This window comes from Dipteris shenzhenensis, chromosome 20 (assembly GCF_047967505.1).
Source record: "Dipteris shenzhenensis isolate YYH24624 ecotype China chromosome 20, Dip_SZ_1.0, whole genome shotgun sequence".
NCBI classification, from domain to species: Eukaryota; Viridiplantae; Streptophyta; class Polypodiopsida; order Gleicheniales; family Dipteridaceae; genus Dipteris; species Dipteris shenzhenensis.
The window spans coordinates 6,939,144-6,963,467 of NC_141615.1; the positions used below are offsets into that span (position 1 = coordinate 6,939,144).

General features: G+C 45.2%; 1 protein-coding gene across 4 annotated transcripts in view; it reads left to right on the forward strand.

Annotated features, from left to right (window-relative positions):
* EMB2458 (FtsH extracellular protease family) overlaps positions 1-24,324 on the forward strand; it is a 190,587-nt gene that overhangs the window by 129,065 nt on the left and 37,198 nt on the right. For all 4 annotated transcript variants that reach the window (XR_015542871.1, XR_015542870.1, XR_015542872.1 and 1 more), the window contains exons 13-16: positions 4,210-4,392; positions 22,990-23,109; positions 23,383-23,568; positions 23,767-23,841. Coding sequence is in view for 1 of the 4 variants with exons in the window: in XM_087391371.1 (XP_087247497.1) it covers positions 4,210-4,392; positions 22,990-23,109; positions 23,383-23,568; positions 23,767-23,841 (564 nt within the window). In the remaining 3 variants the exon portion in view is untranslated. The remainder of the gene's footprint in view (positions 1-4,209; positions 4,393-22,989; positions 23,110-23,382; positions 23,569-23,766; positions 23,842-24,324) is intronic.

Sequence of the window (24,324 nt, forward strand, 5' to 3'; positions counted from 1 at the left end):
CCCAATCATCTCCCAAGGTTGGTGTGCGAGTGCGTCCAAAAAAGAAATCCTTCCAAGGTTCCTGCCCAGGCATGAGTCCCCTCACCACCACCTTACAAAGCAATGCCCTGCAGTGTAAGTCCGGGTCAATGACATTAAGGCCCCCTTCACATGTAGGGAGAATTACAGTCTCCCAGGCCACCCTTGCTGCAACATCTGCTGTGCCATCAAGTCCACTCCATAAAAAATTCCTGACTGGTCTGATGAGCTGAGTGATGCAATCCCTAGACCGGCACCAGCAAGAACACACGAACCAGGAGGTGGCCAAGAGAACCTGGTTCACCACCACAACTCTAGATGCAAGGTCGAGTTTGGTAGAGCTCCAGAATAGGAGCTTTTTCCTTATACTTTCTAGTACTGGGGCAAACTGCTGTGCTGGAGAGATGTCCAATCCTACCTGGCATCCCAAATATCTGATAGGAACACCCCTCTGAATCCAGGAGAAACCAATGTCAACACCCCAGCCTGGAGTGTCCTCATCACTGATCGAAAAGCCAAAGGATTTATGCCAGTTAATGTGTGCCCCTGCAGCTGAGCAAAAAATATCCAAGGCTGTCCGGAAAGAATCAAGTGACTGCAAGGAGGCCTGAATAAAAATAGCAGTGTCATCAGCCAACTCACAGTCAAAAAGCTCCTGCTCCTGTCTTAAGGGCAGTCTCAGCCCAAAAAGCTGAGCCTGAGATCTAAGGAAGATACTCATAGCTTCTGCCACAAAAAGAAAGAGGAAGGGGGCTAAAGGGCATCCCTGACGAACTGATCTGGAAATCTGAAACCTGTCACCCCTTACCCCTCCTATCAAAACCTGGCTGTGGGCTGATCTATAAAGGGAGGCCACACCTCTGATCCAAGCATCTGAAAATCCAAACCGTAGAAGAGTGCCCTCAAGAAAACCCCAATCTACTCTGTCATAGGCTTCCTCGAAGTCCAAGAGTAAAACTGCTAGCCTCTGCCCACTCTGCATAGCCCACTCTGTGGCTTCCCAAAAGGAAAAGATATTATAAAAAATGCTCCTGCCATGCACAAAGCCTGTGTGAGTATCATGGATCAGGTCTGGAAGAAGGGGCTGTAGTCGGATGCTGATCGCCTTGGCAAGGATTTTGTAAAGAGTGCTCAAAAGAGTGATGGGTCTCCAATGGGATACAAAATTCCTGTTGCCACCTTTCGGGATAAGGTGAATGAGTCCCTCGGTCAATGAGTTAGGCATCTCACCCGAGTCCCAAATGCCCTGCAGGGCTGAAGTAATATGATCACCTATCATATCCCAAATGGCTATAAAAAAAGGAGTAAGACCATCGGAACCAGGGCATTTGCCCTTATGAAGGGTAGAAAGAGCAGCCTTGAATTCTATGTTGGTAAAGCGTGCATCAAGTGAACATAACATCTCTGGGGTGACCAACACAGGTAAACTCTGCCAAACTTCCCCTCTAGCTGCCTCTCTGGCCTGTGAGTTCGGATCTGCGGAAAGAAGGGAGGTATAAAAATCTATCGCTAAATGCATGACGGTTTCCGGATGGGACTGCAAAACACCGTCAGAGTCAATAAGCTGCTTGACACTCTCTCTACTATGTCTGGGGCCAAGTGTAGAGAAAAAATGATTATTGACTCTCCCTCCCATCTGTATCCAAAAGGACTCCCGTGCATGGAAGGCATACTCTGCTCTCTGATCAAGCAAGGTCTGCAAGTGAGCCCTTGCGGCAGCAAGGTGCTCCTGTATCCAAGCATCTGATGGTCGTTTCTGCTCCTCCCTTTGAAGGGCTGCCAATTGCCGGCGGATACCGAACTCTCGCCTGAGTACCTCATCTCGTCGAGCACTAGCAACTGAGTGATAGAAGTCGCTGATACTGTCAAGTGCTGTGGCCACATGTGAAGGACCGGCCACCCCCCCTGCATATGAGAAACCTAGATCTTCAACACTGCCTCTATGAGAGTCTCATCCGTGTATAAGGCGTCTGGGATCCTGATACTGTGAGACCGTCCTCTCAGATGAGGCTCTGAAATGGACAAAATTATCGGAAAATGGTCTGAAGTGGAAACACCGGGTGCAATGCAAACTGTCCCCCCTCATCCACATAGAATCTGTCAATCCAAGCATGGATAGGCATCTGCACCCTATGGTTTGACCATGAAAACAAAAGTGACTGAGATTGAACAAGAAATGCATCATCTGACCAAACATCTCTGCCACTAAATATGAACAAAAAGGCATCCCAGGCTGCTCTCTCGAGGGAGTGGATACCACCTTCTCTACCTCCTTTCTTATCAGAAGGTGTCTCAACCATGTTGAAGTCACCTCCAATAATCCATGAATCCGCAATGTCAGCCCACGAGAGCAACTCTTTCCAAAACAAAACACGGTCCCCTCTGTTGTTCGGAGCATAAAGGTTAAGGAAACCAACCTTACGTCCGTCAATCAGAAGTAAAACCCACTGGGCCCTGGAGGGGGTTATGGTACCGTGTCCAATGACCAGAGGGAGAATAGAGTCTAAAACTGAAATGCATGTACCTCCTCTGGTTCCCAAGGCAGGAAGCCAAAAAGTCCGGCCTGAAAGCAGCTTACCTGACTTGGAGCAATCTCTGAAATCCAGTTTGTGTTCCTGAAGAAAAAGAATGTCTATGGAACCACCTGAAACACCTGGATGGAGCTGATTCCTGATCAGCTGTCTGCGATGGCGATGAGGGATTCCGCCCAATCCCTGTATATTCCAACTGGCTATCCTCATCGGCGGGAGGAAGTGGGTTGGAATATCTTACCCGACCTGGTGGCGGAAACAGAAGCCTCTACCAGAGCAGACCTCCTGCCATACACACGAGGTCCGAGGGGAGAAAAATCCACTGGTGAGAGAGGGAAGGATCTCTCAAAAGGGATGCCGATAACTGGCTCTCCAAAAGTAGAGGGTACAAAATCATCATCTGGGAGGCTAGAAAGGTCCTCCAAAGCGGAAAAAGAGTTCCGCTGAGCCAGTCCGGGGGTACGAAGGATTCCTACCGAAGCAGGAAGAGAATGTAGAACCCCCTTCCCTCTGTCCAAAGAGGGAGGCACCTGTACTTGATCCTGATCAACAAGTGGTGCAGACGAGGTGCCAACTACCTGCGCTGCTGAGGAAGGTACAGCCTGATCCAAGGGTGGAGTCGAACAAGGCTCCTGAACAGTAGTCTCCTCCTGAGGCTCCAAGGGGGTAGCCTCCAAAGAGGTGGAGGAGTGAACTAAAGTAGAGGGCCTAGCCGCGACCGGAACCCACCGTGGGCCAGAGGTGGGGCGGGGTGCCGAAGGGACTCGAGTAGCCCTAGGAGAGGGGGGAGCCCGTGTCTGAGGCCGTGTTTGTGGAGCGGTCGGTCTTGCTCCAACTCTCTGTCGTAAGCGAGTACGAGCTGGTTGCTTTGTGGGCCTCTTTTTCTTCTTTGGGCAATCTTTGGCGAAGTGCCCCGAGGATCTGCAAATCCTGTACTGGTCATGCCGACTTGCAACCTCAAATCTCTGGCGGAAGAAAGACCCATCGGGTCGCTGTAGCATGATGTGATCATCTGAAATACTGGGGTCCTGGACAATGACCCTAACCTTGGGTACCCCGTTCATCGTGACCGCCTCAGCAGCCGAAGAGGGCTCGCCAGGGAGAGGGGGGGATCTCTGCCACCACACCAAATCTCTCGCCAATAACTGAAAGAAGCCGGTGATAGACTGAGGGAAGACCAGGGAACCTGATGAAAACAATCATTAGAATTTTCGTTTTCCAAGTAGCATTAATAGAGAGGTTTGAGGCTAGAAATCACTTTTTGCACATGTCTGGATTGAGCTACAATCTGAGAGATAATTTTGTCTTTATTTGGTGCCCTACATGCAAGTTTACTCATTTTTTTCACGGCTTGCTTGTTACATAGTCCTCCATTGAGAATCACTTGATTGCGCTGAGGTACTTCGTCAATTTTCTTTGTTGCTATTGCACATAAGGATCTTGAAGGAGGATATTCTTCTTGACTGTTTAACATCATCTTGTGTGTGCTTAAATGTAAGTCACTATCCATGGCGTCAGGGATCTGTTGTAACCTCCGTGGTTTCTATATGAAAACGTCTCCACAGTAGTCAGGGATGTTTTTGATGAGCATGGAGGGAGATTTGTGTCTAGAAGTGGGCCCTGCTAACTGGTTTTTGTATCTTTGGACAATGTTTTGCAGACATTCAACAGCATCACCCCTGAATGGTTGGCTAACAACAAGTGGATGAGAACTTGGAAATCTGGACTAAGAGACTGGTTGGGGTTACGAGTTACAAAAGAAGACATTGATGCAGCTGTAGAGTGCATAGATGTGTTTCATGAAAGCCGTCCTGGTCTTGAGTTTCGTGGCCCTGGTTACATTGTGAGTACAGTACATTGAATTGGCATATTGCTCTTTCCTATTGGTAACCTCTATGGGCATAGACATTAAGAGCTGTGGATGTTGATGAGGTGAAGGTCGTAAATTCAATGCATGGGTTGTCTTAAGCGTATGGTGTTCTGCTCAGTTTGACTTGTAATGTGTCCTTGAGATTGCAGTGCTGAATGCTTGCAGTTTTTATGTGGTTTGCCCACTATATCATTTTCCAGCTTGAAAAAACAAAAGGTTCAAGTGTTTTCCATACGTGTGTGTGTGTGTGTGTGCGCGCACGCGCGTGCGTGTGCTTGTGTGTGTGGATGCCTCTCATCTCAGATGTCTCCATTACTCCTTTTCTTTCACTGGACTCGCTTTTGGGTATTATGGACCATTTGGACACAGAGACTGCATTCTAGGATGGGTCAACAGTTTCCTCAGGCATATATTTTCTTCAGAATGTCCCTCTTTGTAAAATTTTTAATTTCTACTTTTTTTAGTTTTAACTATTTTCTATTTGGCTTGAATCTTGGTTGCTAGCACCTAGGCTCTATTATGTAGGTTGATGATTGATCAATGATGGTAACTGGTTATCAATATGATGTTTATTGAATCATTGTTTCCTTGCCTATGAGTGCATGTTTTTGTGTGCTGAATCGATGATAGTTTTTAAGTCTACTCCCCTTCCTAGTGAAAATATAAAAATATCTAATGCCTCTTACGCCTCGAAAAGTCAAGACTCTTTGGAGTCTCATACCTTACACACCTCTTATGTCACGTCTCTTACCACTATGTGTATTTGTGTGTGTGCACACGCGTGCGTGGAAAGCCCTTAGGCTACTTTCAGTGGATCAACTTTGCTCTTCCAAAATGCATGGGGGACTGAATATTCTCAACATTCACATGCATAGTCTTGCTCACAAAGGGAAAATGATGCTTCAATTCATGCAGGGTGACCAGCCATGATTTCTGCGATACGACACTTGATTATGCATTTATCTTCCATTCCCTTTGGTCACTGGTAGCCTTCACAATGGGACTTTCTACTGGGTCACATTGATGGCAAAGTAAAGGGATGCCGTTTTGTCACATGCTTGCTTTTTGATTGGAAGCACATACTTTCCCACCTTAATTAGCATACTTCACCTTAAGCGGTTTGGCAGGGATACTCTTGCAAGAAACTCCTTGCGTGCTGCGAGCTTTCATTGGTCGAAGGTCTTCACGCCACCCTTGGCATTGCAGGAACCTTATGATGAGAAAGAAAGAAAGAAAGTTTATTAATGTCCACTGGAGACCTAATAAAGGTCTATGGGACAAAAGACACCTGCTTATACATCAGTACAGAGAGGGCCATAGGCAACCAAGAGTAGTAAGGAGCAGTCTTCATTAGTAAGCTTTCTCAAAAGAATGTATATTTTTTCTAATGAGAGAGCTATGAATGTAGATTTTTTCTAATGAAGACTGCTTCTTACGAAAAGAAAAGAAAAAAGTGTGTGTGTGTGTGTGTGTGGTGTATGAGTGGCTTTAAAAAAAAAAAGTGTGTGGTGTATGAGTGAGAGAACAAGGTGCTATGTCGCAAGCTTGCCTAGGGCTGCCTGTTGGGCTACGCTACCGGGCTGGTCCATTGGCTGGTTGTGGGGCTTCCTGCCCCTGTTGTGACCTACTACCCTGTTGTTGTTGAAATGTGTGCAATCATGAGTGAGTGAATGAGGAGATGACATGTGGCTGCCATATGTGCAAGGGCTAATCCCATAAGTAAAATGGGTGCCCAAATGTCAAGACATATAAGCCTTGGATGGAGGAGACCTCCAATACCCCGGACCCACATTTTGGGGAGAGGGCTCCATGGAGTGGCTAGGTGACTCAAGGTTGGGGCCCTTGAGCACACGGCTCCAATTCAAAAGCCACACGTGAAAATTCTTGACATGGTATTAGAACCAACCTCTAGCTATCCGTGAGCTTGATGCATAGAGCGTCTGTCACGTGGTAGTAGAGGATTGGGTCCTTTCAAGCACTTCATAAAAACTCATGGCACGTCAACTCAAAGAGCATGGCAGAGAACAACACAAACATGTGGAGCAATGAAAGCCAACTACGAGCTGGTAACATAGCAAGCAGCAGTCATGGGGCACATTGACCTAGGAGCGGCAGCAAGAACTGCCAAAAGCCTAGAGCTGCAGGGAGCAACTGGCGCGGAGCCTGACTCATAGTTTGCTGGCGACAGAGGCTTACTCACCAGCCAATCGAATGTCGCGGCAGAAAGCAGCTAATAGAAACTCTGCAGCAATAGACTGATTCGGCGAGATTGGGTATAGAAGGCCCTCAAAGGAGCAGCAAGGCGTGTTCGGCGACAAAAGGTCCTGAGCAACTAGAGGAGCTGCTCAAAGATGGCACATTGAATACTGTACATGTAGAGAATAGCCCAATAGTGTGTTAAAGCCCCAGGAGCTCGTGGGACCCAGCAAACAGATTGCCGACTCCACGCAGTCTGGCGCGCAGGACAGAATCGGCCACCGAATTGCCCCACGACATGTGGCGAGATTGGCTTGCAACATGGAGCATATGGGTAGAACCCGTGGACACAATTGAACACGTGGAAAAATTAATTGAAAGGATTCATTTAAAGGGATAATATGGTCTCGTGAAAGGCCTCTCCCTCGTAAAGTCTAAAATATTACATAAAATAAAAATGTGATACCATAAGTCCTCCAAAGATAATGTTCACGAATTCAAAAGGAAGTGCCGGATGTTAATCAACATGCAACAAGCAGATTCTACAGGGAAAGCTGAATGACAAATTGAACCCATGAATCACAAAGGAAGCACGTGAGGAAGAATTCGACGGCAATCAGAACCCAACTCATGATCGACGGGCTCATGAGTGAGTGCATGAGGAGACGACATGTGGCGATATGTGTAAGGGCTAATCCCATGAGTAAAATGGGCACCCAAATGTCAAGGCATATTGAGACCTCCGGTACCCTGGATCCACCTTTTGGGTTGAGGTTTCTGTGGAGTGGCTAGGTGACTCAAGGTTGGGGTCCCCTTGAGCACACGGCTCCAATGTAAAAAGCCACATATCAAAATTCTTGATAGTTGTGACTCTCTGGTCTTCCTACTCTGTTGTGACCTGCTACCCTTGTTGTGACCTGCTGCGCGACCTTCCTTCGGCCACCTATCACCTGCATGCAGCCCTCCTTTGTGCTTCTTCATCAAGGTGAGTTCTCCTTGGGCTGTTTCACCCTCTTGCATGTTCATCTGCTCCATCTCTGCTCATGCCGCAGCCTAGTGTGTGTGTGTGCGTCCGAGACTGTGTCTGTGTGTTTGTGGGCGCTTGTTTCTCTTGCTTTTCTGCTGGCCTCTTATCCTGTCCATAATTCCTGCTTTTCCTTGGTGTAAAGCCTGCAAATCTCTCTCTTTTGATTCTCTGCTGTGTTGTGTTCGCTGTGTGCACTGTTTATACCGCCTTCTACCTCTGGCAAGCTATGCAGCAATATCCTTGGTTCAATAATACTTTGTAGCCAGGAGATAATACGTCTGGTCGTACGTGTGCACTGGACTCAACGTCTCCTCACTTTTGTCTTGTTGAGCTTTGGAAAAGGAGACACCGGCTCTAACTCCTGGTTTTACTTCTCAACATAATGCGTGGTCAGCCTATCATACTCATTTGGATCGTTGGTATATGCTTAATGTACACTGATATATGCATCTACTTGTGGTATGTGGGCTGATTATGCATTCCCGCATTCAGACCATGATCCACTTTGGTTATAACTATCTTTTTATGAAGTGCAGAATGACAGCCTGCGGGATTAAAGATTTCTTATTAAAGGTTTCTTCTTATAAATAATAGTTATTTGCTGCATCAGACATACTCAAATAGGGTGCAGGATGCCATTGCTCCTCTTTGGGCACACTGCCACTTTGATGTTGACCCTTTGTCACCCATATGCAGCATGTAATCTGTGAATATGGCAAGAATTGCATGCTTACTCCTAGGAAGGATGTTGACAAGGCTAAAAGTATCTGTCAGGGCTTGATAGAAATCAGCTACTTCCGAGATTCATCTCATGCTAAGGATACTTGCTTGTGTTAGGCTAGACATTTCTTACAATGTAATGACCGTAGGAAGGTTGAGAAGAGGAATTTCACTGCTAAGGGCCGCTCCTCCAAGGATCTTTCTAAAGACTTGCACTAGAAGAGGCAAAGTGAAAATATTTGTCGGGATAAAAGTTTGGATGGTACTTCGACACATTCTTGGGTACAACTTGCTCAGGCATGTGCTAACCATTATGCTAAGTAGTTTGGGAGTGTTGTTTCTCCTTCACGTGCTACAATGTTAGTAGATCATGAACTTCTCCAACATGTTAGTCCAATTCTGTCTCCTCATCGGGCTATGCAAGTTGAAGCTCCCTTCAAGGATAATGAATTGAAAGACGCCATGTGGCAAATTGAAATTTCCGTGTTGGGACGGTCTTTTTTTTTTTTTTTTGGGCAAAGAAAGGAACCTTCTATTAATCCTTGAAAGACTTCATACAAAACAGCAGCCCCGAAGGTGCTGAGTATGGAAAAACTGGAAAAAGGCTGAAAGAAGAAAAAACCGGCTTGTTCGAGAGAAACTCAGCTCATTGCCTAGGTGATCTCTGGTATAGGGGCTAACAACCAGGTGGGGAATATACAACCAGCGAATCCCTCGCGGAGTGAATATGTAGAAAACTCCTGCAAGCCAAGCCTTGTAGAATCGAGCGCGCGTCGCGTTAGTTGCCCTAGAGCCTGGAGTCCCACGCTCCCAGGGGGAGTGGAGGGTGTAGATGATATCTTGCCAGATGGCGACCAAGGTAGCCGAGGGTGGAACTAGTGGATGCTCACCCATCACTAGACTGCAACGAGCAACCCAAGTGTTCCACCCCGTGATACTGGCTACTACCTCCCATACGAGCGAGGGGCAGCCTTGGCAAACCGAACGAGAGAGAGGAAAGGCCTCGCTCGTGTGTCTACCGATAAGCATTCGACGAGAGCTCCCCGCATAAAGCGCAGAAACTCCTCTGATCCATCTATCTGAGGAAAGACCACTCCACCTTGTCGTAAGCCTTCTCAAAATCCAAGAGAAGGACGGCCAACGGCTGTGACTCCTCCCTCGACCAATCCACTGCCTCCCAGAACGTAAAGATGTTGTCCAGGATGCTGCGCTCCTGAACGAAGCCAGTCTATGTGTCGTGGATGATTGCAGTAAGATGGGGCCGCAACCGCAAACTCAAGACCTTGGCGAGGATCTTGTATGTAGTATCATACAAAGTAATCGGTCTCCACTGCCAGAGGTTTGACCTATCTCCCCCTTTCGGGATCAAACAAATCCACCCCCTGCTCAGGGAATGAGAAAGGGGGCCCGTGTTGAAGATCTCCTGGTAGGCTAGGCGGACAGGGGTGGAGATGATCTCCCAGAAGGTTCGGAAGAAGGCCAGAGGCAAGCCATCCTCGCCAGGACACTTTGGGTCAGGAGAGCCTTGAGAGCTTCCCAAAGCTCCTCATCTGTGAAAGGCTCCTCCAGACTCTTTTGGTCACCACCAAGATTTTCGGCTCAGCCAAGCAGCAAGGGAGGTAGCATCTCCTCAACCTGCAGGGCAATAGCTCGTGTTGGGACGGTCTTACTATGAAGTTCTTCATGCAATATTGGGATGCCATTTGGCCTACACTTTTATATGATTAATCATGCTTGGGAAACCCAACAAATGCCATTGTTGGACAACAGTGTTGATTAAAATTATTCCCTAAGAAGCATTTGTGTGAGTTATTTGCAGATTGGAGGCCCATCACACTCATGCCTGACATTTACATGCTGGTCGCTAAGATGATAGTGAGTCATATCAAACGTCTCTTGCAAGAGGGTTTACACCTTTCCCGGTATGGGTCCATTCCCCATGGACATATCACGGATAATATTGCTGACGCTTATGTGGGAATTGAATATGCAAAGTACACGGAGCAGGATGTTCGCTTATTGCAAGTAGATATTGCCAAAGCATTTGATATGGCACAATGGGATTTCATCTCATAGACCGTGCAATCGTGGGAAAAAACGCAGCATATTATTAATGGTCGTAGCTGGGCAATCTATCTCGTGATCTTAGTGATCAATGGACTCTCTCTTGTTCAATACATCAAGGCTGCCCGCTTAGTACTTTGTTACATGTGATAGCTACTCATCTGATGCTTTAATACATGGATCACTTAGTAGCTACAGGTGCATTGCATGAGCTAGAGATACATGGACAAAGGTCGCTGATTGCAGAAGCTTATGCTGAAGATTCCTTCTTCACTCAGAATAATGAGAGGGATCTTTCGCGCCGTACGCATGTTGTATCTTTATATGGTTTTGCAACTTTTCTACAGTTGAACTTCCAAAAGTTTAAGCTTCACCCACCGATTTGTCGCCTCATGTCGTCGTTTCCACCACCTCTTGTGCTGCTGCTCTCCATCCTGCTGCTCTCCAGCCTCTCCATCTTTGATTCCTGGGCCTTGGCACCCGTAGCTTGCTCTCCTCTCCATCCCTTCATTCAGCAGGTTGCTCTCCACCCTACAGGCTGCAGCCTGCTCTCCATCCTCTCCATCCTATAGGCTGGTAGTTGCTCTCCATCCTTAGCTTGCTCTCCATCCCTCCACTACCTCTCCTCTCTTACCTCTCCATCCTCCTTCTACCTCTCATTCTCCTCCTCCGACTCCTTCTACCTCTCCATCCTCTTTCACCTCCCCATCCTCCATCTACCTCTCCATCCTTTCTCACCTCTCCATCCTCCCTCTCACCTCTCCATCCTCCCTTTCAAACATTGGATTGTGATAAGTTCAAACTTGTTAGAACTTGAAACTTGGAACTTGGAACTTAGAACTTAGTTCATGACACATGTTCATTGTTGAAGCATCATTCATGGATAATAGATGATACGAGATGGATCAATCATCATAGGAATTTAGAATCATAGAAGCATGCATGATGCTTCAAGTATAGATAATTGTTTTATGTATGATTTGCACTCTATTGATAATTATATTACGTATAAAAAATAAATTTTTATACATAAATTGTATCCTATTGCCGTTTCTTCCGTTTCCGTTTCCGTTTCGGCGGGAGCTAGAAACTCCGTTTCTTCCGTTTCGGCTGGCAACTATGTCAACAACCTCTTCTTCAGGGAAGAGGGTTCTACTAGCTGTCACTGCAGCCCATGTGATTCCAATTCCTGAGTTGACCTCTGGAGAATTATCACTAGAAGATGCATCATTCCAAGTGCGAGGGGGTGGAGGTCGTCAAACAGAGAACTTTTCTTGGACTTTGCCATCCATCAATTGGAGTTTTGGTCCTTTTGCTGAAGGTTGAATAGCAGGAAGTAAAGGGGAAGAGGCATTCCCATTTGAAGCAATTGGGGCTTTGCCTTTATCCTGATTCACAAAAAGCTGTCTATTATCTTTATTTTTATTCCCAATAGAGGCAAGAGCATCCTTATTGGGCATTTGAGCAAGCAAAGTAGTAGGAGGCATTTTATGCTGACTCATTGGACACTGCGAAGCCATGTGCCCAAATTTTTTACATTCAAAACAAGCCCCTGTAAATAATCCCCATTTCAATTTATAAAATGCACTTCCCATGTCAACATTGTTCACCGTGACTAAATAAGACTCCAGTGTGGGATTATCAGTATCCCAGAGAATACAAAATCGATTAGAGTTGCCGTTAGGCCGCGGTGGGCAAACCACTTTGCTTAAAGTTGCTGCAATTTTAGGCAAGAGTGAAGCCATGCATTGCTGGAAGTCTACAACTTCAACTCAGACCAGACATCGATGTTGAATCAGAGCCTAATAATCCCTTGTGGGGGACCATGGCAAAATGTGCACCATTTGCTGCCCAAAAAAGAGTGGTGAATGTTCCAAAAGCATTTGCCTGCGAACCTCATCTACCATAATGACCTCAAAAAATCCTCTGGCTGCATAGTGTACCTTACGAACAAACAAGCCAGCCAGTGTTCGGGTTAGCCAGCTGCCTACCTCTGCAACAGGTGGCATCCGACCTGGGAAAAATAAAATGACTGCATTTTTGGCATATTCTCTAACTGGATCCACAATTTCATCCACTTCAACCATGAGACCAACTGATGGAACATAGTCTTTCCACTCTTTCCTTGTGTCTGCAAATTCTTCGTGCATGACATCATAGACCAGTTGTGCTTCGACAGAATCATGCACGGGGTCATGCTGACCCTCAGCCTGCTTTTGCTTTTTGCATTGAGCCGATCGATCCTTTTGAAAAGTTTTTTCATAGGAGTATTCAGCCATGTCTTCTGAAGAAGATGGAACCCAAAAAGGGGTACGGTAAAGTGATAAAAAAGAAAAAACAGTCCCGAAAAAATAGCCCACAAAGAAGAAAGAAATAGTGTATTTGCAAGGAGAAGAAGAGGAAAGAGATATTTAGGGATTTAGAGAGAAGAAAAGACAAGTTCTGGAGAAGGAAAAGAGAAAAAACCAGAAAAAGGTCCAAGATGAACTAGAAATCAGAGAAAAAAGAGGAGTTCTGGCGATGGAAAGGGTACACAAGACCCAGGAACCAAAAAGGAGAGAAAGGAGGAAGAGAGAACCCTCAGAACCAGCGTTTAGAAGCAGCCCGTAAGCAAACCCGGTACAACAGCAATCCAGGAGCAAGAAAGGAGCCGGCAGCAGCAGCCTAAACAAGGCGAAAATGTCCGTACAGGTCCGTACAGCTGTACGGAATTGTACGGAACTATGGCAGGCCTGTACGGCAGGGATTTATGATGCCAAACAGCTGTTTTGGGTCGCTGATTTAGAGCAATAGGTAATTGAGGCAGATGGGCTTGTCTGAGGAGGCTAAAGAGCTGATGGGAGGGCTGGAGCAAGGGCTGCAGGTCCTCTTCTCTTCTCTCTCTCTCTCACACACACCACCACCTCTCACACACGGGCGCGCACACACACACACACATGTCCGGATGGAAAAATGCCAAGAAGAACTCGCCATAGGAAAAGCTGTTGTCGTAGAGGGACTTTGTAATGCCAAAGGAGACGCAGCCTTTTTCTCCACCACTTCATTGGGCGATCTATATGCCAAACAGTATTTGCTTTGTGGGAAATCCAAGGCGGAGGTAATAACACTTTATACAGTGATGACACTGTGATATGTGAGAGCTTCAGAGGACGGGCATATAAGGAAGGAGAGCGTAAGATCCAATCCTCAAGCCGATTCTGAAGTTCCAAATGGGGTACCGGCAAGTACGGTTGGAGCATTGCTGATATTCGATGCCATAAAGGGCGATAATGAGCTCCCAAGCCATATTTGCGAGCAGCCATAGAAAAAGATAAGATTGTGCCATCATCCCGAAGTACATCCGCCACAGATGAAATGCCTTTGAAGGAGAGAACATAAGAACGTCGGGGTTCTTGTATGGTTAAAGGGGGGTGGAAAACTTTAGACCAAAAAATATTCTCTACCCTCAAAGAGTTGCCTTTTGAAAATTGACCCGAAGGCCAGCAGGCAAGCCATATGTAGTAAGAGCATGCATAATCATGGACAAATCAGCCCGAGTATTTTTTGGAGGTGTGTGTGTGGGTGGGTGGGGTGAGTGGAGGTGTGTCGAAGGAGAGCTGCGGAACTTACCAAGATCCAGTGCTCGTCGTACCTTCTGCGGCATCCCGTACCACCTATATGGCTACCTGTACAGAACGTATGGCCGTTTCCGTACAGGCTCTACCCTGCTCGCAGCGCTTTCCTACAGGCCTGTAACTTTTTCACGTTTCCCTAGGTGTTTCGTCTGATCCACGTGAGGTCTACGCCGCTTTGTCTCTTTCATCCTCCTCAATTACCTTGTGCAGCCCCGTCCGTACATCTGTACGGTAGTCGTACAGCATTTGTACGCTTGTACGTTTCAGTACATCTGCGTCACTACTGGTTTCCCTCTGCAATTTCACGTACACAGCCCGTACCTTTTTCTTACAGTTATTTTTCCGTACGCTGGTCCCCTCCGTACAGTTCCATCCATACAGTTCTTGTACTTCCTGTCGTACAAATTCTTAAAGTCTTTTGGGCCCCGCTGTCTTCTCTACCAGTCTAGTGTTCCAGCCTAACTTTTACAATTTCCTCTGATATCTCCTCCCCAACTATACTCTTCTTTATCTTCGCTGGTGGATGTCCTGTGAATATTTCTTTGGGACTGGTTTTTTTGGCTTTCACTACTCTTTTACAGGTACTTTCATTCTCAAGCTCCCTTTCTTGCAAAGTCATGGCAGAGTATTCATATGAAAAAACATTTCAAAAGGAGCGTTCGGCTCCCTGCAAGAAGCAAAAGCAGGTTGAGGGTCAGAATGACCCGATGCATGAGACTCTTGAGGCTCAACTGGTATATGATGTAATACATGAAGGATTTGCAGATACGCGAAAAGAGTGGAAAGACTCGGTTCCTTCAGTCGGCCTCATGGTTGAGGTCGATGAAATTGTCGATCCAGTCAGGGAATATGCCAAGAATGCAGTCATTTTATTTTTTCCAGGCCGGATGCCCCCTGCTGCAGAGATAGGCAACTGGCTGACACGCACATTGGTTGGCTCTTTTGTTCGTAAAGTACACTATGCAGCCAGGGGCTTTTTTGAGGTCATCATGGTGGATGAGATCCATAGACAAATGCTTTTGGAACATTCACCTCTTTTTTTTGGGCAGCAAATGGTGCATGTCTTGCCATGGTCTTCCACAAGGGATTTTCAGGCTTTAATCCGACACAGATGCCCGGTTTGGGTTGAAGTTGTTGATTTCCCCCAATGTATGGCCTCGCTTTTGCCTAAAATTGCAGCATCTTTAGGTAAAGTGGTTTGCCCACCACGGCCAAATGGCAACTCAGACAAATTTTGCATTCTCTGGGATACTGACAATCCCACACCGGCGGACTCTTATTCAGTCACGGTGAATAATGTGAACATGGGAAGTGCTTTTTATAAACTCAAATGGGGTTTATTTGCAGGGGCCTGTTTTGAATGCAAAAAGTTTGGACACATGGCTTCACAGTGTCCAATGAATCCACATAAAATGCCTCGTGCCACTTTGTCAGTTTCTATGCCCACTAAAGATATTCCTACTCCAGTGGTCAACAAAAATAGAAGCAGTAGACAGCCTGCTGGGAGTCAGGATAAAGGCAAAGCTCCAGTGGCTCCCAATGGGAATCTCACATCACATTCACCTCCTGTCATTCAATCCTCGACCAAAGGACAGCAACCTTCAACTGATGGCTAGCAGAGTCCAAGAAAAGTTATTTCTGCTAGAAGAATTCCACCCCCCCGCTCTTGGACTGGTGCCTCTTCTAGCGGGAATACCCCAGAGATAAACACAGGAATTGGGATTACATGGGCTGCAGTAACAGCCAGCAGAACACTCTTCCCTGAAGAAGAGGTTGCTGCGTTGCTGTCTACTTCTCAGGCGGCTACTTCTTCTCAGGCGCGAGGTCTCGACCCTGAGATAGAAATGCAAGGCTGACCTCATAAATTTTGCTGCTGTACATAGTTGTTACATTACTATAAATACATGTATATATGACTGCTCACATCACATGTTTCACACTCAATGTCTAGGGCATGTGTGACAGTAGGAAATGGAAATCTGTGTGGCTGTACATCAACAGATTTCAGCCTGACATAGTGGCTTTACAAGAACACAACCAACATATGTATGCAGGCAAGATAGGACACTACTGTGGATATGATATTTTTTATGCTGGGGAGCACTCTTTCTCAGGGGTTGTCTTTCTGATCAAACATGAGCTTCAACCAGCCATTGCATTAAATGACAACAAAGGCAGATGGCTTGTTCTCCAATGCTTTATTAGAGGAGAGGTGTTTGAATTTGCTTCAGTTTACGCACCTCAGTCCTCTAGAGAAAGAACTGCAATTTGGGATGCCATGCAACAATATCCGTGGAGATATCATGCCTACATATGTGGTGATTTCAATAATGCTCCACAACAGGGAGACAACACCTCCAGACACGATCATATGTTATCTTCTGAAAGGCATGCATGGTCTCAACTACTTCTACATCTGGATCTGGTTGACCTTTGGAAGGAATTGCAGCCTTTGTCACCGGGCTACACTTTTCAACATAATGCTCTTTCAGCCTATCAGGCACGTCTGGATCGATGGTATAGTGTTGCGCCCCAACAAAATGGGGAGTTCACATGCAAAATGTGGATTGACTATGCCTTTGTGCATTCAGACCATGCACCACTATGGTTACGGTTATCTTTTCATAACATGCCAGATGATAGATTGCCACACAGGAGACATCTCATCATCAACAATAGTTATTTGCAACATGCTGATTTCAAGGCAATGGTTACGGAAGCAGCTCATTGTCTTTCCTCTAGCAGCCATCTAAATGTTGATGATGCCTGGGATACTTTTAGTTCTAAATTGCAAGTGGTGATTAGAGTTTATGGCAAGTCTTACATGAAGACTCTGAGGGAAACCATTGCTCAGGCCAAATCTACTTGTCAAGACCTCACTGAACTTAGTCATCACCGTTCTTTGTCCTTGCATGAGCAAACAACACTATGCCAGGCCAGACATTGTCTTAAACTAAATGATCAAAGGAAACTGGCAAAATGGGAGACTAGAGCAAGACAAAGAGCCTTTACAGATAAAGGTTGCTCTTCCAAAGAATTTTTCAAAAGTTTACATCAGAAGAGAATCAAAACAGAAATTTGCAGAGTGCTTATGCTCGATGGATCATGGACTACCTCACGGTCACAGCTTGCTTTCTTTTGTGTGCATCATTTCTCGCAGCAATTTGGCTCTGCAGCTCCTCTCTCGCAACAGATTTTACATGCACGAAATTTACTGTTGCAACATGTTTCTCCTATCATTTCCCCTCCTAAAGCTTTGGAATTGGAGGAACCTTTTACTGAGAGGGAACTGTCAGATGCGATCAAATCATGTGGCAGATGGAAATCCCTTGGATGGGATGGTTTAACAGTAGAGTTTTTTCTAGCCTACTGGCCTATTTTGAAGCATTCATTGCTATATATGGTGAATGCTGCGTGGCAAAATCAGAAAATGCCAGACACATGGAAGAGAGGTCTTGTTAAGCTCCTTCCCAAAAAACAAATTTGTGAGTCTTTGGCAGATTGGAGACCTATCACTCTTATGCCCGTAATTTACATAGTCACCACCAAAATGGTTGTCGATCGGCTAAAGGGGTTTTTACATGATGGGTTGCATCCTGCTCAATATGGCTTTGTCCCGCGCAGGCACATCACTGATAACATTGCTAATGCCTACATTGGAATTGAATATGCTAAATATACAGAGCAGGATGCTTTGTTACTGCAAATTGATATTGCCAAAGCCTTTGATACTGTTCAGTGGGATTTTATTTCATCGACTATGCAAGCATTGGGTTTTGGCACAAAAATGCAGCAGCTCATCACTTGGCTATATCAAGATAGTGAAACTGCCTGTATACTCTCAGGAGATATTTCCCCATCCTGGACTCTTGCTTGCTCTGTCAGGCAAGGATGTCCCCTGAGTGCTTTACTTTTTGCTATAGCCACCCATCCACTGCTTCAATATTTGGATCACCTTTTGGACACTGATCAGTTGCACGGTTTGGAGATTCTTGGTAGTCGCAGCATGATTGCTCAGGCATATGCTGATTCTTTACTCCACACACACACACACACACACACACACACCCCTCTCTCTCTCTCACACACACACACACTTTTTTTTAGTGAAATCTTTATATTTCTCTGTGGGAAACCTCAAAAGAGGTAAAATCCCACCAATAAGTACAAGGGAAAAGTTTTAAGAAGTAAAACCTCAGAGCAAAAGTCATGAGGTAGCCAAGTAAAATATTACATATCAAGCTGAAGGAGAATCGAACACAGCATCCTCCAGATTCAAATTGTTGCACTGTAAAAACTGATGCAGTGATAAAACCACACCATCAATAAACACAAGCTGTTTTTTGCCCTTATGATTCTTCTTGATATAGCCTGGTACCCGAAATTTTTGAATCAAAGGGTCAAAAACCTGTTGTAACATGGGATGGAAAGATTCCAATAAAAAAGTTACTTCTGCATCCCTGACAGAAGAAAGCTCTGGCACATGCATCAAAGGCATAGGAGCTAGCTTAACGTCCGTGTCTTCCGATAAAGAAGCTACATCTGATGAAATAGGGTTCTGCATTTGAGCTTCATTCGAAGATCAATCTGAATAAGAACAGGGGTAGTATCCTGAGAAGAGCATGCTTATCATCCTGTAATTTGCCCTCTGCAAGGGTTACATCCATATCCTGAATAGAAGGAAACTGATGGTGCTCAACAAGAGTGCAATCCTGAGCTTTTTCAGCAAGGGGAAGATTTGCCTGTGATTTATCAACCTTCCTCCAGTAGTGCTTTGGAGCAGTAGAGGACTTCATCAAAGAAGCCATAGCAGAAACCGGAGGAGAAGGGAGAGTAACCTTGACAGTAGAAGAAGGAGCAAGTGGTATGGGCCTGGATATGGAAGGGCAAGCACGTGCAAAATGGCCAACCTGTTGGCACCGATAACATGCAATGGGGAAAGATGCAAAATGGAGCCTGATGCACATCGGATGAGCAAATTCCAAATCAAGATCCAGAGTAGATGGCACGGGCTGCGTCATATCCTACAGAATGCAAATACGAACATCACGGGAGGCTTGCAAGAACTCCTGTCTCGGAATATGGAGAGGCCTTCCCAAAAAAGCTGCAAGAGTTGTGAGATGCTGAAGAAGAGGCACAGGCAGCGCTTTGAGAGTAATCCAAGCCGGACAGTGAGTCAGAAGTGTCACAGAAGGATCGAAAAGTGGATCCTAGGGCATAACATAAGCAAAGAAACCCGCTCCAGGAACACCAGCATCATTGACAAGGCGCTCTACCACCTCAGTCGAAGAGCACTGGGCATAGTAAAATCCTTTGCCTAGAAAGACAAAGGAAGAAATACAGTCCAGACCCACTGCAACATCAGCCCAATGACGGAGCTGAGCTGAGGATAAAACCCTGCCCATAAAGTAGAGGCAGATTCCAAATTGTTGAGCTTGTCGAAGACTAGAGACCAAAAGGGCAGAATCCAAGGAGCAAACAAGCGAGAAACTCGATGAAGGAACTTCTGTGACAGAGGCAGAGCACAATTGGTGAAGAAGATCTAGGTGGAGTGAAGAAGAAGGGCCATCAGAAACATCCAGCTTTGCCGATTTGACGAGAGGAGAGGCAGGCAGACCACCATGTTTTCGGCGAAGAAACACACGAGTAGGAGCAGAGGCAGAGGGAGGTGCCGAGGCGGAGAAAATAAAAGAGGGAGGAGGCTGCGCAGGGGACTGTACGGGCTGTACGGTCTTCCGTACAGGCTGTACGATCGACCGTACAGCCTGTACGGAAGGCCGTACGTCAGGGACGAAGGACAGTACGGAAGGGTCCACAGCACACACACACACACACACACACACACACACACTCTTTTTTTTTTTGTGAAACCAAGATACTTATATTATGAAACTTTCATACACACACACACACACACGTCCTCCTTCGTCTCCAGCTCCACTAGGGTTGGGCTATTTTGGAACTGGTTATTGCCCTAGTTTGTGTTTGAATGTGTCCTTTGGTGGCCACTTGTTTTGATTTGATTATGTGATGTCATTTCACTGACATCATCAGTGAGGTCTTTGTGTGTAGAAGACAAGGCTTCTCTGCCTATAAAATGAGGCACCATTGTACATGCATCTCATCAGTCAAGCTTTAGCATTTTGCCATAGCTGTTTTCTGCATTTTGCAACTCTCTTTCTCTTTCCTTCTCCATGAAACTCTCTTATGGTATCAGAGCCACTTTGGAGCTGCCGTCCTCATGTTTTCTGAAGGGATGTTGCTCAATGCTGAGCAAACTTTTTTTGAGGAGTACAATGCTGTTGCTGTGCTGCCATTCTGCTGCTGCACAGGCCACCATTTCCTAGAGGAAAACTGCCACAATGGAGCGCCTCTAGCTTGGCCTGTCTTTTTTTAATAAAAAATCTGGCCGCCATCAGTATGAAGATATGCCGCTGGAAATCTTCTGTACGATTATGCTTGTTCAGAGGTAAAACTGCCCGTTTTTCTGCTATGTTCAACAATTCTGCCCACAATGGAAGCTCCTGCTGCCTGCAATGCAGTCCTAAGGTGTATCCGCAATGGAAGCTCTTGCTGCTGTAGCTGAGGGCGTTTCTTTACCTTGGTCATCATGCATGGAGGAGTTGCTGCGGTTTGTTGCTGCCACATTTTTGCTGCCCCTGTTCACATAGCTGCCATTCTTTTTTAACAAAATTCAGAGTGGTTTCTGCCTATCATTCATTCTGTTGCTTTGGAGACAATCTGGACATTCTTCTTGATGATTTGAAAACTTCTATGGTTACAATGGTGCTATTTTGTTGGTTTGATTGGTACCTGCTGCAAGCTTTGGCATTCCGAGTGGATGGTCTCTTCCTCTTCCTCCTTGTTCACCCTTGTCACTAGCTAGTTATTGGCTGTTTTATCTTTTGGCTCGAGATGGCGTCCTGTATCTCCACCTTTGCTATGACTGCATCAGAGAGATTCTTAGGGGCTGGTTTCCCAATCCTTGCAAACAAAGATACAATTAATCTTGATGAGGGAAGGCCCATCAGATCTTGTTTCCAGAGATGAGGAGATTCCCGATGTGGACTCACTGGAATTCGAGATGTTCAAGCAACACAACCAACATGCAAGTGCCATTTTTGACCTCCAATTATCGGATATCCATCACATTGATTTTACATCAACAGATAAACAAGTATAGAGGAAGCTCCATAGCATTTTCTATTACCAAATCAAAGGTATTTTTAAAGTTGAACTTATATGAGCTTAGATGTATGCCGGTGGTAAATTAAGCGATCATTTGGATGTCATGTATTGAATCATGAACGAGCTCGCTAGCCTCAAGAGGAGCCAGATGATGAGGACAAAATTGTTGTCCTTAGCAAAAGTATGAAAGAAGTCACTCGATTACAGCCCTATCTAGAGGTCTTCGAGTTGCATCTACTACGTTTGGAGACATGGTGGCCTTGCTACTAGAGAGAGATCGAAGGAACATGGACGAGATCCCCAAAGGTGAGTATACTGACACTGCTCTGGGGTCTTCATCAAATTGGAAGGGTGGAAAGAAAATACAGTGCCGCTACTGTAAGTGGTTTGGTCATAAGGAAGCCTTCTATTTCAAGAAGAAGGAAAAAGAGCAACAAGAACACCAAGTGTACCTTGTTGCATCTGATGAGGCAAACATCGACACATTTGAAGGTAACGCTTGCAGCCTTCAGGAACTTAATCTTCAAGATGAAGATTATGGTTTTTGAGTTCTCGCACTTGACGCACTTGTCCCAATTGTCTAGATTAGATTTGATTTGAGTTTATGTCACATGACTGACATCATCGGTGAGGTGTCTATATGTAGAAGACAAGGCTCTCAGCTGATAAAATGAGGCACCTTTTTACTTTTGTCTGATCAATCAAAAGCTTCAAAATTTTACCGCAGCCATTCTCTCCATTTTGCAACGCTCCAACATTTTCCTTCTCCTTGCAACGAGTGCCTAATCTTCCCTCTCCCTCTTCGGCTGCTCTAAGGGAGCTAGGGTTCACTTCGTCTTCTTCCATCGCTCCCACCTCTCCTCTGGTTTCCTTTTCCAAATCTTCCCAGCTACACGCAGGGACCTTGTCAAACCCTCCATTTAACCTCCTCCCCCCCTTCTTCCTCAGCCTCAGCCTCCAGTCCCTCCACCACTTCCCTTTTAGCCTGCGATTCACAAATGGCAACTTATCACCAGGTTTCAATGAGCTTGTTATGTTGAAGTCTTGAGAAGGGGCAGGGAAATTTAGTGCCATTTTGTTCCATAAGCTCTTAGAATAAGTATCGAAAAGGGACAAAAGATTTGGCACTTTTATCTGTGTCTGGATAAGCTTGTAGAGTTCTGACAACACAGACTAACTTTAGAGTAGTTTTGCAAATGGAAAGAATGGACCATTTGGAAGGTCTTAAGCTTATGGGCAACCCCTTGTGAGGAGAATCGGTAATCTTAACAGTATTATGTATGATCTGAAAGGCGTTTCTCCAAAGTGAGAGATAATTTCCCATAATCAACCTTGAGACCTTTGTTTTCATGGTTGTACCCTCCATACCTTGAATAGTTTATGAATGGATAGAGGCTGTAAAATTTTCCCACGTGCTGCACTTCTAACAAAGGAAATAAAGACAACATACAACAGGACTGCCTCTAGTATATGTCGTGGAAAGTGCTGAGACTTTAAAGCTGCATGTTTGGTTCATGAAATGAATGCAAGGATTGTTTTTGCTGCAGGAATATAAATTTGAGTAATATGTTCTTGAGAAAGGTAATCGCTTTATCTGAGTGCTTGTCTTTCGTTGAATAAATTGGTTGATAAGGACCTGGGTTTTTTAGTACACGTGTGCAGATTTTAAGTGAACACGTTTGATTTACCACTAGTTATCCTGGTATGGAAATGTGAATTAATGAGCTCTTGGTCCTTTTGGTTCCTGTTTCTTTGGACCAGTGGACACGAGAGTTCAAATTCCCACATGCAGTTTGGGCTGCTGGCCGTGGATTAGTGGGAGTTCTTCTCCCAAATTTTGATAGCCTTGAACAGATTTGGCTAGATCAATCCTCTTGGGAGGTATGTTCATCTTGTTCCTTTCATTGGTCGAAAAGTTAATTGCTGTATACAATAGACAGTCTGGTTTTCATCAGAGAACCTTTTCAGGATCAATATTACCATTGCATTTTTTAGAAGAAAGGTAGGGAATAGAGGGGGATCCTTAAGGACAAAACAATTAGGAACAGCAAGGACTGTTTAGTAAAGTGAACTCTGTAATGTAATTATGTGATTATGAAAGCCAGCGTTATACAGCAGGAAAAGTTACCTTTCCTTTTGCGTTGTGATGTTTAGGGTATTGGATTTACAAGGTTTACGAGATGTACGGAAGGTGGCTATGAGGAGACTGGAACGCTTACAAGATCTTATTATGAGAAAAAATTAGTTCTTTGCTTTGGTTCAAGTGTTGCTGCTCGTTTGTTGCTGCCCTATGGTGAGAACAACAACCTGGCAAAGTATGAAATTCAGGAGGCGCAAGAGGTAACAAGCTGAAGGCTCGTTCAATGAAGGAATAGTTGCTTGCAAGTGTGCACATATCTCAATGGATTCACAGTCATATATGAAATTTGGTATTCTTTTTCTTTTGGGATAAAAAAAAAACAATTGGTATTCTTAAAAGCATAACACAACAGTCACCAATTATGATAGATTTTGATTTTCTCAATTGTTGAGTTGTAGATTGCAGCATCGATGGTGCTTGAATATGGCTGGGGACCTGATGACAGTCAAGTAATTTATGCATCTTCAACTAAGGTATGCCGTCTGGGTTAAATCTTTTACTTTTAAAAGGTGTCTTCGATAATCTTGGTCAGGTTTCTGCTTGGATGCTACTGTATTTTCACTTCCATTGACATGGTTTTACCTTGGTCTGTGACACAGTATTTGACTTGCCTTTTTATATCATGATGCTTGTGAAATGAGTAAAGCTGCTACAACTCGTATCCACGTTTATTGTCACCACTGCTTATGTTTCTCTTCATGTAGTAGAATCAAGTCTTTTCATTTTTTTCATGGAAAAGAGTGGTTGTCGCTCGATTGAAGAGGAGGTAACATTTAGAGGAATATTTTCTCGGGATTTCCCTAGATTTTTCAGAACAGGGACAGATGCAATTGAAAGGATTCAACGAGAAACTGAGAGGGGAGGAACTCATGGAAGCTCAACAACAGTAGATTTACAGTAGGGAATGGTGGGCAGGTAAGTCTGATAGTTCTAATGAAGACATGTTCCGTAGCATA